Source organism: Xenopus tropicalis, chromosome 5, assembly GCF_000004195.4.
Source record: "Xenopus tropicalis strain Nigerian chromosome 5, UCB_Xtro_10.0, whole genome shotgun sequence".
Lineage (NCBI taxonomy): Eukaryota > Metazoa > Chordata > Amphibia > Anura > Pipidae > Xenopus > Xenopus tropicalis.
Genome location: NC_030681.2, coordinates 36,577,812 through 36,596,366, shown reverse-complemented (window position 1 = coordinate 36,596,366; position 18,555 = coordinate 36,577,812). Strand labels below are relative to the sequence as shown.

At 39.1% G+C, this 18,555-nt stretch overlaps 1 protein-coding gene across 4 annotated transcripts in view; it reads right to left on the bottom strand.

The window, feature by feature from the left end:
* ralgapa2 (Ral GTPase activating protein, alpha subunit 2 (catalytic)) overlaps positions 1–12,824 on the bottom strand; it is a 183,806-nt gene extending 170,982 nt beyond the window's left edge. For 2 of the 4 annotated variants that reach the window (XM_031901518.1, XM_031901520.1), the window contains exon 1: positions 12,242–12,823. In XM_031901518.1, the coding sequence (XP_031757378.1) occupies positions 12,242–12,347 (106 nt within the window). In that variant the 5' untranslated portion in view covers positions 12,348–12,823. 4 annotated transcript variants of the gene reach the window in all.
* Between the last annotated feature and the right edge of the window lie 5,731 nt (positions 12,825–18,555).

Here is an 18,555-nt window from a genome sequence, read left to right as displayed (position 1 = left end):
ATTTAATGTTTAAATGTTTTAGTAGCCTTAAGGCATCACAATCCAAAACACCAGGTCTAAAGCATTCCGTATAACAGGTCCCATACCTGTAGTGAGTTTCCCATTAGTTTAGGTGTGTCACCTTTTATCTTTTGTCTTAAAGACCTCCCACCCCACCAGATCCAATGGTCAGTGTGGGAAAATGTATAACCTACCTATATCAAATTAACCTTTAGTATCCCGCTATCAGCACTCAGTCTTTCTTAATTTTCTCTTTCATGCAGTCACAGGCAGACAAAGAGAGCTCCCCTCAGTCAGTTCATTTAAAATATTCTTGGCAAAAGGGAGCCACCATCACTAATGTATCTGTCAAAAATCAAAATCAGACTGCCTATAGAGAAAGATTGCCAAGAGGTAGATTGTGGAGATTGAGAAGAGTTACTTTATTATTTCAGAAATGGTAAGAATTTTTAATTGATTTTATTTAGAAAGTTTATTTTCAAACTCTATTATATTTCCCCTGAGCAAAAAAGTCAATTTTAAAGGAACAGTAACACCAAAAAATGAAAGAGCTTTCAAGTAATAAAAATATAATGAACTGTTGCCCTGCACTGGTAAAACTGGTGTGTTTGCTACAGTAACACTACTATAATTTATATAATAAGCTGTTGTGTAGCCACGGGGCAGCCATTCAAGCTGGAAAAAAGGAGAAAAGGCACAGGTTATATAGCAGATAACCGATAAGTTCTGTAGAATACAATAGTATTTTATCCGTTATCTGCTATGTGCCTGTGCCTTTTCTCCTTTGAATGGCTGCCTTCAAGGCTACATAGCAGCTTATTTATATAAATAAATAAGTAAACACACAACTTTTACCAGTGCAGAGCAGCAGCACATTATATTTTAGTTACTTTTATACACTTTCATTTTTTGGTGTTACTGTTCCTTTAAACTATCATAAAATATCACGGTCTATTTAAAATTTACTTTTGTTTTGATTTTAAGTAAGTTAAGCATGTAAAGTAAAGTTAAGTATCCCTTTTTAGAAAAAATTGTTTAGTAATATTCACTAGAATCCAGGTCAGGTTAATCTCACAATGAGAAATAAATAAAGAAACACTTGCACTTTTTATCCAGGACTGTGGAGATTTCATTAAGACACTCTTCAAACAATTTAAAGAGTGCATTACTGAATCTCTACAATTTGGCACATAAAACAAGAGCCTAAAATGCAAAGTGAGTTACTAGTTCCACACACTGCAAAGAACCCACTGTCTCTAGCTAGTCTGAGCTTACAAACACAAAATGCTTCCCTGAAATGCATTTGTGCTGATGGAAATAGAACACTGTGCCCGTGACTAGACTAGCCTTAATAAAATGGGCAGATATCAAAAAATAAAGTGCCAGACTCCCCTGTAATAAAGCATTGCAGTTCTTCAGTTGTCAACACATTATTTTATTATATTTACTGAAATTCTAACTTTTCTCATTTTTTTCTTTTTAATACTGTGAACAAAGTCATTTCCACAAATGTCTGACATTTACTAAAAAGTCTGAATGAAAAAAACTATGATCTTGGGAAGTTTTAGCTGGCAAATAATTGTCGGATTTGGATTTTTATCCATTTGCATAGTAAGTCTCTAAAAAGTGGAGACTTTTTTTTTTTTTAATGATAAATAACTGAATTGGAAAAAAAATCCAACCGTTAGTAAATGGCCCCCTAATTAAATAGAGGAAAAAAAGACTCCCAGCAGGAACTCACATTCATTGCGCCTTGGGCCTGCATCTGACCAAATACTACAATACCATTGTTGAAAAATGGATGTATTTTTGCTTTTATTATATTAAATTCCACCTCACTGTATACAATGTGTGTGGCACAGGGCTGTAGAATACACATGAAGATGCTGCAACCTTTTTACAATATTTAAGGCTTTACAATTATCACTATACCTTTGTATTAGTTGTTTACAAATAGCCATCATTGGATTTATAGTTTAGCACGCACTGGGCCTGATTTACTGACATAGTTGCTGAATTACCAGTACAGTTCCTATTACCAACTAATCAGCAATATGATTTGAACAGTTAGAAAATAAAAGACTACTGTCACAGTTGCCCTTCAAGATTTATTTCTGTACATATATTTACACTTTTTTCTTGGTAATTCTGAATATTTTCTATCTGAGCAAGTGACTGAAATTCCAAATATGTTTGAACACAGTAATGTCTCAGCAGATCGATAATAAAATCAATTCATCTCTGATGGAAAAATATTTTACTGTACCCGCGATGGAGCCATCATACAATACATGCAAGGGCAGATTTACGATTCCTCCAACCTTTCAGTTGCCGTATTTGTTCTGCAGTAGTCCATTAGGGTTAAATATTCTGACTAGTGGAAATGGGACAGTCAGGTTGGCAAAACAGTCAGGATTAGTGAAAAACAATCAACATGACCTAAAGGTAACTTTTAACTTACATTAATATTTTAAAGAGTCGTTTTTTTTTGTGTCAGTATCACTTTAAATAAGAAACCGTTTGTCAGCTTTTAGCTCTAGCTCCCCTACAGAGAATATCACTGAAGTCATATTAAATTAGTACTTGCTATAAATTGATAACGGCAAATAAATATGCTTTCTTTGGTCAGTAAAGGAAAACAAAAGCTCTCCGGAATCCAGATCTAAGCTTTAATGTGCATGGTAAAAATGTTATACGAGCCTTCTTCTAACAATGACTCCCTTTTAACTGGCAATACAGAAAGAACAATGGCTTACCTGTAAACTAAGTGGGTTTGGGTAACATTAACTCTATATGAAGAAAGAAAGTTGCATTTTAGATTCAAAAGCAAAAGAGAAGGGTCCAGACAGTTCTTAATTAAGGTATGCAAAGCTAGATTTTATCATTGATTTACTCTGAGGGCTGAGGGGATGCAGTGGCTTGGCACGCTTCCATATATTTACTTACAAACCCTGGAATGTAAATCTGAGTTATTATTCAATGTAATTGTTAGCTATGAATAGATTAGTTTAACAATAAACAACTCAGGTGCATAAAAGCAGTAAAGCCTTCCTGTTAATGCAACCCTAAAATAAAAAGCAAAACACAAAAATGGTTCCATGTAAAGGCTGGCGATCATTTAGCTGACTGTAAATCTGATCTGTGCAACCTGCCTCACCATGTTTGTTGCCAAATTGCCCATTGATCAGGCCATTTAGTATTAAACTAATTAAAACACCAGCGTCTAAGAGTGCATGGTCATTTTAAAACAAGCTCACCAGTTCTGAAGTATAAGTACAAAGTATCCATGGGCTAATTGGTCAGATACTGTGCAACCTGGCCATAAACATGTTTGTCAAATTGACAAACTAAAGGTCCCCATACACGGGCTGATTGTAGCTGCCGATATCCGTCCCTTGGACCTATTCGGCAGCTTATCGGCCCGTGTAGGGGCAGAAACGACAGCCATACCCGACCGATATCTGGCCTGAAATTTGCCTGATATCGATCAGGCAGATTAAAAGATTCAGTCTGATCGGGGACCCCATCGGCTCGTTGATGCAGTCCCCGAACCTACTGCCCCATTGCCGCCATTATAATTCGATCGTTTGGCTCCAGGGCCAAATGATCGAATTAGCCTACATGTTTCCCGATATCGCCCACCCATAGGTGAGGATATCGGGCGAAGATCCGCCCACTTGGCGACATCGCCAAGCAAGCGAATCTTCATGTGTATGGGCACCTTAAGAGAGAAAAGAGACCCCCTGCTGTCCTATGGCTACCTCTCAACCCATATACAAACAACTAGTTTTTCAGGCCTTTGTTTATTTACAAACAATACTGGTGAAGTCACACCCATGCTGGACTGCTTGTTTGGGCACCATATAGACATAATATATAAACGTATGTGGATTTCAATGTGCTCAGATGGTGTGTGCTATAGTGTGCATTAAAGGAGAAGGAAGGTAAAAACTAAGTAATCTTTATCAGAAAGGTCTATGTAAATACAGCCATAAGCACTTGCAGAAAGCCGCACTGACTTCTCTGTCAAAAGATACAGGATTTCTTGTCTGTTTGTTTTCCTTAGAGACACTCAGCTCTCTCCCCTCTCCCGCTCCCCTCTGCCTCAAGAATGCTAAGAACCCCCCCCCCCTTTAGAAATATGTGATCTGAGCCAATCAGCAGGAAGCTTCCTCTTAGTCTTACACACTAAGCATGTACACTGGTCTTGGTGCAGGAGTGAGGCATTATGGGAACTTTCTTTACAGAGCTCAGCATTTTTTTTTCCTTCTGATCATCTAAACTGGAGAATTAGGGGGAGACTTAAGGGCACTATTGAGAGAACTGAAGGTATGCCTGCAGCTTGAGATTAACTCTTTATTAGCCTTTCCTTCTCCTTTAATGTAACTTTGATAAAACTACATTTGGCCTTAGAAGGGACATAGAGAATTACACCTGGTAAATGCATTTGGCATTGTTAAAGGGGTTGTTGTAGGTGTAATATGATGTAGACAACAATATACTGAGACAATTTACAAATGGATGTCATTTTTATCTTATTTAGCGTTTTGTTTAGTAGCTCTTCAGTTTGGAATTTTAGCAGCTGTCTGGGTGCTAGGGTCTTGTTTACCTTAGCAACCAGGCAGCATTTAGAATGAGAGATAAGAATTATAAGGAATAAAAAAAAAGGATGCACCGAATCCCGGATTCGGTTTGGGATTTGGCCGAATCCAGGCTTTTTTTTTTTTTAAGGATTCGGTTTCTGCCGATTCAGTGGTCCTGGCCGAATCAGCGGTCCCGGCCGAACTGAATCTGAATCCTAATTAGCATATGCTAATTAGCATTCGTAAAGGGTTAAATGGTCAAGTGCAAAACATTTTAACCCCTTCTGATCCTAATAACCAATCCTTCAAAGTGGGTTCAGGTGAACCCAAAAAAGTGGGTTCAGTGCATCCCTAATAAAAAGTAATACAATTGTAGCCACACATAGCAATAGTTTTTTTTAGCTGCCGGGGTCAGTGACCCAATTTTAAAAATGGATAGATGTAGAAGAGGAAGGCAGACAATTAAACCATATAAAAAGTTACTAGGACATTCTATAACACCTTAAGAGTTAACTTAAAGGTGAACCACCCCTTTAAATGTATTTTAGCAGATTTAGTACAGGCATGGGATATATTACCTGGGTAAGGAAAGGATTTTTTTCTGTAATCGACTGACCATACCTCGAGTCTACTAAAAAAAAACATTTCAACATTAAATAAACCTATAAGGATTATTTTTCCACCAAAATGGATTTACACAGCTTATTTTAGCTTAATTCAGGGCTGCCCAACTGGAGGCCCAGGGACTGGATGTGGCCCTTCAAAGGATTTTTATGGCCCTCAGTCTGCTCAAAGGCTCCAAAGACTTCATTTTATGGCATTATTTTAATATAATCCGGCTCTCAAACACAATGGGCCAGATTCAATTCAGTGAGAAAAAGGTTTATCATGTGAAAACTGATGGAAGAGATTCAATTTGAGATGCAATTCGATTCAGAAAAAGTTATGAAATCGCACCAGTGGGGGAAAAAAATTTGTAGGAGCCAGGTTGAGTTTGGATTCAGTTCAGTTAAGCTCCACTGATCCTGCCAAATCCTTCACAAAGTCCTGAAATTCAACTGAATCCTGGATTCTGTGCATCCCTAGGAATAAAGTTGTTAGGTAGTTGTAGTTCAGGACCAGCAGTGTTCAGGACAGACAGATACAAATGTTTACTTATTTGAATGAATATTGTTAAAGTGGTTAGAATTACATTTGCTTTATTTGTGCAAAATGTTATAATTGAGTTTACACCTTCTTTAAGGGCTGGGGAACAAGGTGTGATTTGTTGCCTGCGGTAAACCTGTACTAGCACAGGAGACAAGTCTCCCAAAAATGCCTTCTTACTGCCGAAGATTTAGATTGCTGCAAGTAAAACATATTACTCACAGCAATCTAGCTTAATCGCAGTAAATTGCCTTCTTCTGCATTTTTCCAAGTAAGACAAATTGTGCAATTTTACGGCAGGTGACAAATGTCAACATGTGCCATTGCCCAAGGTCACATGTGTCAAACACATGGCCCGCCTGGCTGTTTTATGTGGCCTGTGGTGACTGTGCCTGACTGTCGCTCCAGTCCCAGTGGCTCTCCGAGTGGCTGCTTTCGTTCTGTCCTGCAGGGTGCATGGTGCGTAATTAGGTAATATACACCATGAAGGGCAGGACATAAGTGGCCACTTGGAGTCACCACGGGCCACATAAAACAGGCAAAAAGCATCCGCTTCCACAGAACTGCGACCCCGTGCCTCAAGTTTGCACCTGGAGTACAGTCCCACGGCTAATAATTTAACTGTTTTGCTTACAGTTTGCTTTGCGCTTGTTGTTATTTTCAGAACAGGATAAATGCACATGGATGGCATGTGATATGATGTTTCAGGTTGAGGAAGGATTTATCCTTCTACTACTAAGTACCTTAGTAGTACCCCACGACAGCCTGTATTTTAGATTTCGGCCTCTTATGTGACTGAGTTTGAGCCCCTGCTCTAGGTGGTATTTTAGCAATTTGCACTGTTATCTCATGATACTAGGGGGCATATTTATGAAAATATGAGTTTAGAGATTAATACATAAGAATTTACTGAAGTTCTATTCATTCCAATAGGATTTTAAGAAGCTTATTTATCAGTTGGTGAAGTTTAACGTTCACACAGTTTTACTCCAAGCAGAAAAAAAAAGAAAAAAAAAAAGTAGGGAATCCCTGACTTAGATAGTTGTTAGAGTCCCGATTCACATTTGTAAGCAAATTGGACAATGAAATCAAAAATAATAGAAATATTAAATGATTTCATCAGTAATAATGCATGTCCATAACTTCCCTTAAATACAATAGATAGGTAGAGTGCAAGTAGTAAATGTAAACATATAAGTCCTTTACTTATGTACACAATCTCCTTAAAGGGGTTTGAAACACAAAAAGCAACCTGGTGACTCTACTGTAGGGGGAAAGGATCTCTACTAACACCCTGACATTGTGTATATGGAGGGGGGGGGGGGGGGAATTAGCATTTGTGTGTTATTATTTTAGGCAGTTTAAAAAAATATAAATACAAAACTGGGCATCAGAAGAAAAAAAATGACCAAACCCTGCTAGTGAAGAGTGCCAGCAGTAATCTTATTGTTTATCTCCTCTGTGGGCTTTGAGTAATGGCAGACAGGTAGATTTAGTGAGTTTTATTGCACATTTTAAAGATGCATGGGAGGAGGACTGACCGCTAAAAATCCTCTATTCAAAATGAATGGGAATTGCTGCCAGGAACATAATCCAATGAAGTTACATGCGCTTGTGGCTTAAAAAAAAAGTATAGTGCTGCATATTTTAATGAGACCAGGCATTTATCTACCATTACCCTTATTGGCATTGATCTGCTGAAGGTGGGTTGCATGTGTTTGGGCTAGCTTATAGCCTCCATTAACTTATGCAATGCATGGAAAACACACATCCTGGGGGAATACATATGTAATATAAATCCATAAAATATATGCATACAGAAATAAATGCATATTTTTATTAAAATACATTTCACTAGGTATATACATCAATGTGGTAATATTTGAAAACTTTTCTAGAACACTCATTATATATATCAATAGAGACAGGAGTACAAACAGGGGATTAAAAGGAAAATTCCAATTGACTCAAGGATTCCTGCATGGGTTAATTTTATAAATAGCTTTATTTTTAATATTTTTGATATGCATGTTTAAAACACCTTTGGTTGAACAGTTACTAGCTTTCATTTATATGGGCACAAACATTAGACAATTTTGTACACATGTAGGGCAAATCCCAGAGAACCAAGCTACCTCCTGTTTTTGTCTGATTCCGCTTATCACTTGGCTAACACAGCCTCTAGTATTTTTGTGTATGACAGAACCAGCCCTAACTTGACAAAGCAAGCAAAATAGAGCATTATCCTTAAGATCACATGCATGCATATTTTGACAGTTACATTTGTAGAGACCGAATAGGAATCCACAGGCCTCTCACTTTAGAGATTTATACCCCCAAATACTGGATACTGGGAGTTGCAGCAACAAACTTCATATGATTGCAATAATTCAAAGGACTAGTTAAAGCCAAGCAGCCACCTAGTAGCCATGGATCATAATTTTTTCTCCTGACAACTAGCTTACGGAAAATTTTATTTAGGGAATTGCACAGGTTCCTCACTGGTGGCTACTAAACAATATGTTCATATTTAGTTGCTTTGCTTGTTTCTAAACATAATATATATTTAAGGTGGATAAATATATATTATGTTTAGGAACAAGGGCTAAGTGGGAATTATATCAAGGATACCAAAGCTTGTTTTACTTTATGATACTGTATGAACTGTAGATTAGCAACAACAAACTGAAATATTGTTAAAAAAACACAATTTACAGCATGTACCCCGTCATCAAAACGAAAAGTTTTGTCTGAAGACAATAGACCATACTGACCATTTTAATGTGCCCTTTCTGGAGTCACACAGGCAAACACTTCTATTCCTAAGACAAACTGCTTGCTCTCACTCTATAATATTGTACTGCTCTACATTTTTTTATATTTTTATATATCATGTAGACTTGCAATCTGATCATGTAGAATAGGTTGTAAATGTTTTGCACACCTTCCTGTATGTACTTCTTCCTGGTTCAGCTAACTCCATGAGGTGAATTCCATGAGGACACAGGCATACATACACACACACACACACACAGGAAATGAATACATACTGGCAGATACTCATATCGAGCCAGACGTTTCCTTATTTCTTATTCATGAGAACATTAGGTTCAGACACCAGATCTATGCATTAGCAAGGACACAGAGATGCTGATATATTTCTAAATTGACTTTTGATGTGGTACAAAAATGCATTAAGAAAAATATTTACCCTTGAATAAACCACATGTTAAAGTACAAGTAAGGATAACATTTTATATAGTAAAGATGTGAATGAACTGAATAAAGACAGCAATGCTCATTTACTAACACCAGTCAAATGTGCCCAAGTGCAGTAGGCTAAAGCACCCAATCAGAAACCTGCTTCACAACTCTCACTGTAGTAAATTAATCACAGCTAATTGTTGGCTGGTTACTATGGGATACTGCACTGTTTCAAAGAAGAAGAACCTGAATAGCAATATATTTCAAATGGCTATAACCTAGGCAATGACAAGTACAGCAACTTTTACACAGTCTGAGCAATCAAAACAATAGTTTTTTTCCACTACAGGCAGCTTGTGATGCCAAATAAACCAGGTGTTCAACACCTAAAGACATCCCACAATGACCATTATAAAATCTTTAGAAGCAAGGGTGTAAAAAAAAAAAAAAAAAAAAAGGCAAATGATCGGTACATTTCCTCATGCCCCATAAATGTTACTATTTCTAGAGCCATTATATCTCATAACAAAAAAATGTAATTTGAGTCTCCTAGAAGCTCACTGTAGGATTTGTTTACAATTACATAAAGGTTATTTAGAACTATGGAACTTGCTTTAGCAAGGTTCAGCTAGCACCAGCACATTAAGGAGAATTCAAGCTTATAAAGAACATAGCTAGAATTCCAGTATATTATACAATAATTGTACTGTACCAGCCCAGAGGTTCAGCAGTTGTGCATAGCTGTCTCCTTCATGAATATTGTTAGGCCATGGTGATAAAGGCATTGCACATGCTCAGTGAGCTCTGGGCTGCTGTTGAGAAACTAAACATAGGGGTCCTTGGAAATCATTAAAATGAGAAATAAGGTTACATCTGTCATGTAAGCTAATGCTACATGGCCGATTAAAAATCCATTTAGATTCAAAATGTCTGGTTTGTATGCAACCTTTAAATGTGAGTTTCACAGCCAATTGCTTATCAAACTTGTATTGGACATCTTTTGTGTATATATAATAAAAAAATAATGTTAAAGCGGCACTCACTTCAATATAAGTGCCCAGAACCAAAATAATGCAATACATAATTTTTCAAGGGTAAAAAGGCCCCAAGCAGGAGCCGCAACAGGTAAATGACAGCAGCCCAGAGGATATGACAGAACTGAAAACAAAGAGCTTTTAAGGGTATCTTCAACAGCATGGATGTTCTTTGCCAAAGGACTGTAATAAAATGTAACATCTTACAGTTTACAGCCTTACAGTTCTTAAAACAGTGCAACTCAATAAAAGTAGGGTGTAGACAACAATCTAAACAAATACAGAATGTAACAAGAAGAAATGTTTCTTAATATTACAGAACATAAACACATAATAAACTCAAGTATTTGTAATAAGGCACAAACTAAAATAACAGCCAAAAATTGTAAGTAACATTACAGCCCTGAAGCCAGGTGTGCTATAAGCTCAACATACAGTCATTTAACAAAAGTGCAATACAAAGGCACTAAAAACAAAGAAAAAAAAATAACACATTGTATTTATAGATTTCAAAATCCAGTAGGCATTGCAATCATTGGCATTAGTCTCAGTATCGTATGACACATCTTTTACAAACCCTATACTGGCTTAGGGCAACAAGAAAGTTAAACAGCAAGCTTGTACTGCAGTAGCCAATGAAATGCCAACATCTGTAAATGTAAAAATAAAGTCAGGCTACAGCAACTTGGATAACTTCAGATACTATTTCTGATGCTTAAATACATCTCCCAGCATAAACATAAGGCTGCACAACATTGGGATTCTAGGTTCAATTCCGGCTAGGGCACTAACTGCAGGGAGTATGTATGCTTTCCCTGTGTCTGTGTAGCTGCCTGTGTACTCTGGATTCCTTCCACACTCCAAAATCAAACAAGCAGGTTAATTTATTCTTAATAAAACTGAACCTTTTGGATGTCATTTTGACAAGGGCTTAGACTGTAAGCTCCACTAGGGCAGCAGCTGATGTAAATGATGATTAATACTGTAAACACTGCGGAATATATTGGTAATAGATAAATAAAGGATAATAATAATTGTAGCTACAATAGGAAATATAAGCTATGACTGGACAACACACCCAACATCACGCAATTAAATGTCACTTCTTTGGCACTCCAACTATTGTCTAATTACAGCTTCTCATGTATAGCTTTAACTTGCAATGAAGATTGGAAGCTGTAGTGTAACAAGAACATGAACCTAGGAACATTTCTGCCATTACCAATGACACCCTGGCAGCATAATTCCCTAGCCCAGCACCTTCCCATCACTCACCTAGCACTAACCCAGCACCTTCCCATCACTCACCTAGCACTATCCCAGCACCTTCCCATCACTCACCTAGCACTAGCCCAGCACCTTCCCATCACTCACCTAGCACTAGCGCAGCACCTTCCCATCACTCACCTAGCACTAGCCCAACACCTTCCCATCACTCACCTAGCACTAGCCCAGCACCTTCCCATCACTCACCTAGCACTAGCCCAGCACCTTCCCATCACTCACGTAGCACTAGCCCAGCACCTTCCCATCACTCACCTAGCACTAGCCCAGCACCTTCCCATCACTCACCTAGCACTAGCCCAGCACCTTCCCATCACTCACATAGCACCTTCCCATCACTCACCTAGCACCTTCCCATCACTCACCTAGCACTAGCCCAGCACCTTCCCATCACTCACCTAGCACTAGCCCAGCACCTTCCCACCCATCACTCACCTAGCACTAGCCCAGCACCTTCCCACCCATCACTCACCTAGCACTAGCCCAGCACCTTCCCACCCATCACTCACCTAGCACTAGCCCAGCACCTTCCCACCCATCACTCACCTAGCACTAGCCCAGCACCTTCCCACCCATCACTCACCTAGCACTAGCCCAGCACCTTCCCACCCATCACTCACCTAGCACTAGCCCAGCACCTTCCCACCCATCACTCACCTAGCACTAGCCCAGCACCTTCCCACCCATCACTCACCTAGCACTAGCCCAGCACCTTCCCACCCATCACTCACCTAGCACTAGCCCAGCACCTTCCCACCCATCACTCACCTAGCACTAGCCCAGCACCTTCCCACCCATCACTCACCTAGCACTAGCCCAGCACCTTCCCACCCATCACTCACCTAGCACTAGCCCAGCACCTTCCCACCCATCACTCACCTAGCACTAGCCCAGCACCTTCCCACCCATCACTCACCTAGCACTAGCCCAGCACCTTCCCACCCATCACTCACCTAGCACTAGCCCAGCACCTTCCCACCCATCACTCACCCAGCACAGCCCGCAGGTGCTTCAGCCGGGTGGGTACGTCCTTCTTTGGGTCCAGAACTTTCTGTGTAGATTTCTTGAGGTCTCCATGACTTCTTCGGGAAAACATCCCGCTGGGGCTGGGGAGTGGGAAGCAACTGACCGGGCTATCAGGATATATGGGACAAGGAGGAGGAAATAAAAAATACAGGAGAAATGGACGTTTTCTCCCAATCCGTGCGGTTCGATGTTCTTGTACAAAAGATAGCTCGCCCCTTACATTACAAGAGACTATGCAGAGAACTCAACATGAAAGCGTAATTGGGGGTAGTAAAACCCAGGTCTGCTCCCCAGCATGACCCAGCTCAAAATCCCCCCAGTATCCAAGGTATCCCATATATCCACGAACAGGTCAGCTCAGTGGTCTTCAGCGCTTATGTTGAACCATACAAATGCCTATCATACCGCCCAAATGGCCCGCTTTGCCTGGGACAGTCCCGATTTCCTTGACACAGCCCACAGTCCCGGATCGCTGTTTAAAAGTCTAGCTCCTTGACTCCAGCCGGACAGCTAAACCCAACGTCACAACTCTCATCTCGCGAGACTGTGACGTACCACATGTATAAGCGCTGTGACGCGGCACGCAGCCGGCTTGTGGGAGTGGCCAGCTAGGGGGAGTGCGGAAGTGCATAGGTTTAGATTTTGCGGGCGTCCGCTAACAATTGTTGTTCTTTCTTCTTACACTTTTCGTGATGTTTGCCAGCCATGCTCGCTGCCGCCGCACTCTCAGAGTCATTTATTGCTTTCTCAGGGAACTCAATTCTGTTCCACGTTCCAGGTTATTTTTGAGTTATTAGGGACAAGATTGCTCATAATTTATAGAAAATGCTGGCTAATTTAAGAGAAATTGACCTGGTGTGAAAAGTGTGGGCCCCAAAGCAAGGGTTTCCCTGTTTCACAGAAGTGTTAGCCCTCCCCACACTGAGCTTTATGTGCACACTAGAGGCCTGTTTGTCACAGTTTAGAGACAAAATATGTGGTTTTAAGGTAGTTTTTGTTTGCTTTTGCTTCAGTGTTTCTGTGCAAAATACAAATCCATCTTAAACTTGTCCTCTTCACAAGAGGTGTCGGACTGAGATACCATGGGCCCACTTTCAAAACTTTAATTCCTCCTCTCCTCCATTATACTCTTATATTCTCCTAGTCTCTCTTATCTACATACTTTATTCTTCCATCCACCAAGCTTCCTTGTTCCCATATTGAAATATGGAATGACCATTAAATAGACTAAATAGTTAGAAGCAAGAAGGCCCACTGACACCTGTGCCCACCTGGAGTTTTCCTGGTATCCTGGTAGGCCAGTCCCACGCTGACAACAGCCCTATGACTGAAAGAATACAATGGCACCCATATTTACCCATATTTGCTCTCTTTGCCATTGTAGCTGGGGTTTTCTTAAAGGAACAGTAACTCCAAAAAATGAAAGCTTTAAAGTAATAAAAATATAATGAACTGTTGCCCTGCATTGGTAAAACTGGTGTGTTTGCTACAGTAACACTACTATAATTTATATAATAAGCTGCTGTGTATCCCCGGGGGCAGCCATTCAAGCTGGATAAAAGGAGAAAAGGCACAGGTTACATAGCAGATAACAGATAAGTTCTGTAGAATACAATGGTGTTTTATCTGTTATCTGCTATGTGCCTGTGCCTTTTCTCCTTTGAATGGCTGCCCCCATGGCTACATAGCAGCTTATTTATATAAATTATAGTAGACTTTCTGAAGTAAACACACAACATTTACCAGTGCAGGGCAGCAGCACATTATATTTTAGTTACTTTTATACACTTTCATTTTTTGGTGTTACTGTTCCTTTAATCTGCCTGCCAATGATAACCTCAACTTCTTAGGTCGGCTGGGCAATGTATTTGCTTATTACCTAGCCTTTTAACTGAATTTCTGCACTCCTGACCGTTATTAGTTGGTCACATATCTTGCACAACTAATAAGTAACACAATCCCTGTGTCTACTGTTAACTTCTACATGCCAGGGATGGCCTGCCGTTCTTTCTTTAACTGTTAACTGCTCTTTGTCGCCATGTGCACTTGGGAATGACATTGGCACGTGGCCACTGCTAATCACCTTGCCATCTTTGATTTAATGTTGAATATCAGATCCAAAGTCTTTGGGGCACATTTACAAATCCACGAACGTCCGAAAAGTGTCCAAATGCGTTTTTTTTTTCGTAATGATCAGTACTTTGCGACTTTTTCGCGAATTGTCGCGACTTTTTCGAGCTCTCAATACGAAAGTTTCGACAATTCGCGAAAGTCGTAATGGCTATGAAAAAGTCGCGACAATTCACGAAAGTTATAATGGAAATGTAAAAGCCGCAACAATTCACGAAATTTGTAATGGCTATGAAAAAGTTGCGACAATTCGCGCAAGTCGTAACGGTTACGAAAAAGCAACAATTTACGGAAAAGTTGTAACTGCGACGAAAAAAACGCAAAAAATACGAAAAAGTCGCAAAATGTTCATTTTCCAATCCGAATTTTTCTCATTCGGATTCGTGGATTAGTAAATCAGCCCCTTTGTGTCGGCCAAGCCATTCCTATTATCATGTGCCACCAGAATGCCTATATCCGCACTTGGTGGCACCCTCTTTTTCACTAGTGCAACGGTCTTAAAATTCTCCAGAAGTGAACTAAAGGAATGAGAAAAGTGGATTATCTGTTAATTATTCCAGAGAGAAATCAGAAGTTCTAAACTGTTCTAACTGTTCTAAAGCACTTTTGCTAGATGCATCAAGTCTTGTATGCAGTGGGCTTATTTAAAGCAGGTGGCACCCACTCCTGGTAAAATTTAACAACATTCTACAAGGGCAATGTTGGCGTCCTCGGCCATCAATGCTCGGGTTTCATCTGAAGACCTGTTAGGCATCAGTTTAGTCATCTTAACATTCCTTTATCAAACATTTGAACATGTATGTGTTTTCCAAAGGTTTGTGTTCATTGGGGTTTTATTAGTATAGCATTAACATATTTTACAGAAAATAAAGTTGTGTGAAGACAAGAATAACATTTTCATCTTGTTTGCAATTATTAACTCAAAAAGTATGCTTAGGGTGTAACTTTAAAAAAAACCCAAAAAACTAAAGCTCTGATGTTTGCCCACATAACCCATAGTAACAAAATAGATGTTTATTTGCAACGAGCTGACTAGTAAATGCTTTCTGCTAATTGGTTGCTATGGGTTACTAGACAAGTAGCAAACGTAAAGGAAATGTAATCCCATAAAACATATTAATATAAAGTTGCTTAGTGCTCTGCTAAGCACTTTTGCAATTTACAATATTTCTTTTTCTGGATTTCAAGGTATTTGATTTTTTCAGGTCTAGTTTAATGAAACTGAGTAACAGTGCCACCTACTGGTCAGTTCTGGCATCTGGGCTACAGTCAGGAAAGAATTTCAGAAGAGAAATGTTTCTTATGTAGGAAAAAGCTGAGAACATAGGATGACTTTTCTACCATTTTGTGGTACCGTAATTAAGTGTATATGTATCATCACTGATGGATCTGTCAGCAGCCGTTAGCCCATGCAAATTGCTTGTGATTCTGGTTACAAGGATGCAAGGCCCCTTTTTAAAGCGGACCTGTCACCCTAAGAAATAAGTCCAAATTATTTTCTATATTGTTAGTTGAGCAAAATAAACTTTACTTACTCTATATAAATAATATAAATCTTGTTTCCTTCCGTCTTGGAATTACTCAATCAAAGCAAGCAGGCAGGTGCCATTTTGTGGACACTGTTATTAAGGCAAGCTTTGTATCATGCCAAAATCTTGTTTATGTGATAGAATGGGGGGCCTGATGCCCAAGCCCATGCACTGGCTACACAGTTAGATGAGGAGGAGGGAGGGGAGAAGTGAGATGTGCAGTGACATCTAGGAAGTGCTGAATGGAAAGCTAAAGTTACTGTCTGCCCCGCCTCTATGCCTAAGGCATAGAGGCGGGGCAGGCAATGTATGATTGACAGCTGTGATTTTTAAATGCCTTTATAATGGGTTTGGATGTGTTAATATAAAAATGAATTTGGGTTTCATGTTTAATTTGAACAGGACTTTTATTATACAGATTTTCATGTCTGGGTGACAGGTCCACTTTAATTGAGAATCACTGATAGCACTGAACTTTATTCACCCAGGCCTGCGAGTGAAGAAGAATTTCACATTGCTGCCATACAGTGATAGGATAGTAACCTAAACTTAGAAATGGCTCAATTAATTTAACCTAAATGTCTCAAATGTCAGGAAATCAAATAAATAAAACGTACCAAATACAAAAGAGAGATCCGGGTGTATAAACCCCGGATCTGTCTCACAGTTGATCTAGGTCAAATTCCCAACACCATCATATCAGCTCTCACAATGTGAAATCCTAAATACCAAAGAACTCACCGTTGTTCAGAAGTGGTTCAGGTGCTCAGAGCCCCGAACCTGTAGCTGGGGAAGGCGAAATCACGCATATGCAAAAGGGCTCCATATGCACCGGACACAGCGGCTTGCTTAAAACTTGATTTTTATTACTCCATTTAAAAACAATACGCCTGACGCGTTTCGTGTAAATATACACTTAATCATAGGCATCATGCCAATCATAGGATGCCTATGATTAAGTGTATATTTACACGAAACGCGTCAGGCGTATTGTTTTTAAATGGAGTAATAAAAATCAAGTTTTAAGCAAGCCGCTGTGTCCGGTGCATTTGGAGCCCTTTTGCATATGCATACAGCGATAGGACACTCATTTGTCATACCGACACATAGTTTGTGGGTTTGTGTGTTCTACCCATTTTTTTGTGGAACATAGCATTTTACAAGGCATTATAATTATATTATAATTATATTGGGACCTCACTTTGTGAGTTAATTTAATGCAGGACTACATTTCCAAGGAAGAGTTTTCTGGAGATTTTTTTTATTAATTTTGAAATTCAAAATTTGATCAGTGCTAATCGTAGCCTGCTCCAATCCTGCTGTATTAAGAGGAAGAAAATAGAGACATGGCACTTCTGCAGTAGTACTACATGCTAGTGCAGGTTTCAGTGAACAGGAGCACCAGCCCTGGGTTCCTAATAAATTGGAACCCCCCCTCAAAACTTCTTTAAGCTCAATTCTCACCCTAATAGGCATGCCAGTACTCTGTGTCCTGTTTAAAGTTGTTCTTTGCAAGTTCTTTGAAAATAGGTTACTGATATTTTTTTATTTTTAAAATCTAATTTTAGTAATACCAAATGCTCAACAACATTATTTTTGTTTCATATCATCTAATTTTTTCACATGATATTTTCAGAGATGTGTTGCTACTTGAAAATTAAAGGTCAGCCACAGTTTGTAGACTCAAAGCTTTCTTTGGAGGCCACATCCTATTTTCCTGAGCAGAGAAACAGAAGGTGCACAGAATCCTATTGTGTACAATGAGCAAATTGCACTGTTCCTCCAGTGTCTCATGTATGTGGCCTGGCCAGCATGCAGGCACGTGTACAGTGACATGGTCGCTGTATTAATTTCCTTTAATCATGGAGGAAGGATGTTTGGCTACAAAGCTTTGAGATGTGCAGTGGCAAATCTATTATCAGAACGACCAGACCTTTTGTGCTTTTTATACTTTTTATAACTTCCTTTTTTTTTAATTTCTGTGCGTACATGTGGAATATGTAGGGGGCTACCAAATAAGAGCTAAAAATACAGGTATGGGATCTGTTATCCAGAAACCCGTTATCCAGAAGGCTCTGAATAACAGGAAGGCAATCTCCCATTTAAAATAATTTACATTTTTAAAAATAATTTCCTTTTTCTCTGTAATAATAAAACAGTACTGTTATACTTTATCCTAACTAAGATATAATCAATCCTTTTTTAAAGCAAAACAGTCCTACTGAGTTTTTTTTAGAAGGCTTTAGGTATGGAGATCCAAATTATGGAAAGATGCCTTTTCTGAAAAACCCCATTTCCTGAGCATACTAGATCACATACCTGTAATATTTTCATTGGGAAATTGCAGCCATCAGCAGAAACAGAACAGATGATAGAGCATTCAGCATATCGATTATCCTTATAGCATGAACATATTTGTGTAGGTGGAAGAACTTTATAATCTTCTGGTTTACATAAACAGCTAGTGAAGCTAGATGGCTAGAAAGCTACTTGAAGCTATATATTTTTCCCCTTGGGTAGAATTAATGAAATGAACATTTTGTAACCCTGCTATTGATGCCATGCAATGTTTGTGGTCATTTATGGACTTATTTAGCAATTTTCAAATTTGCTTTTCTA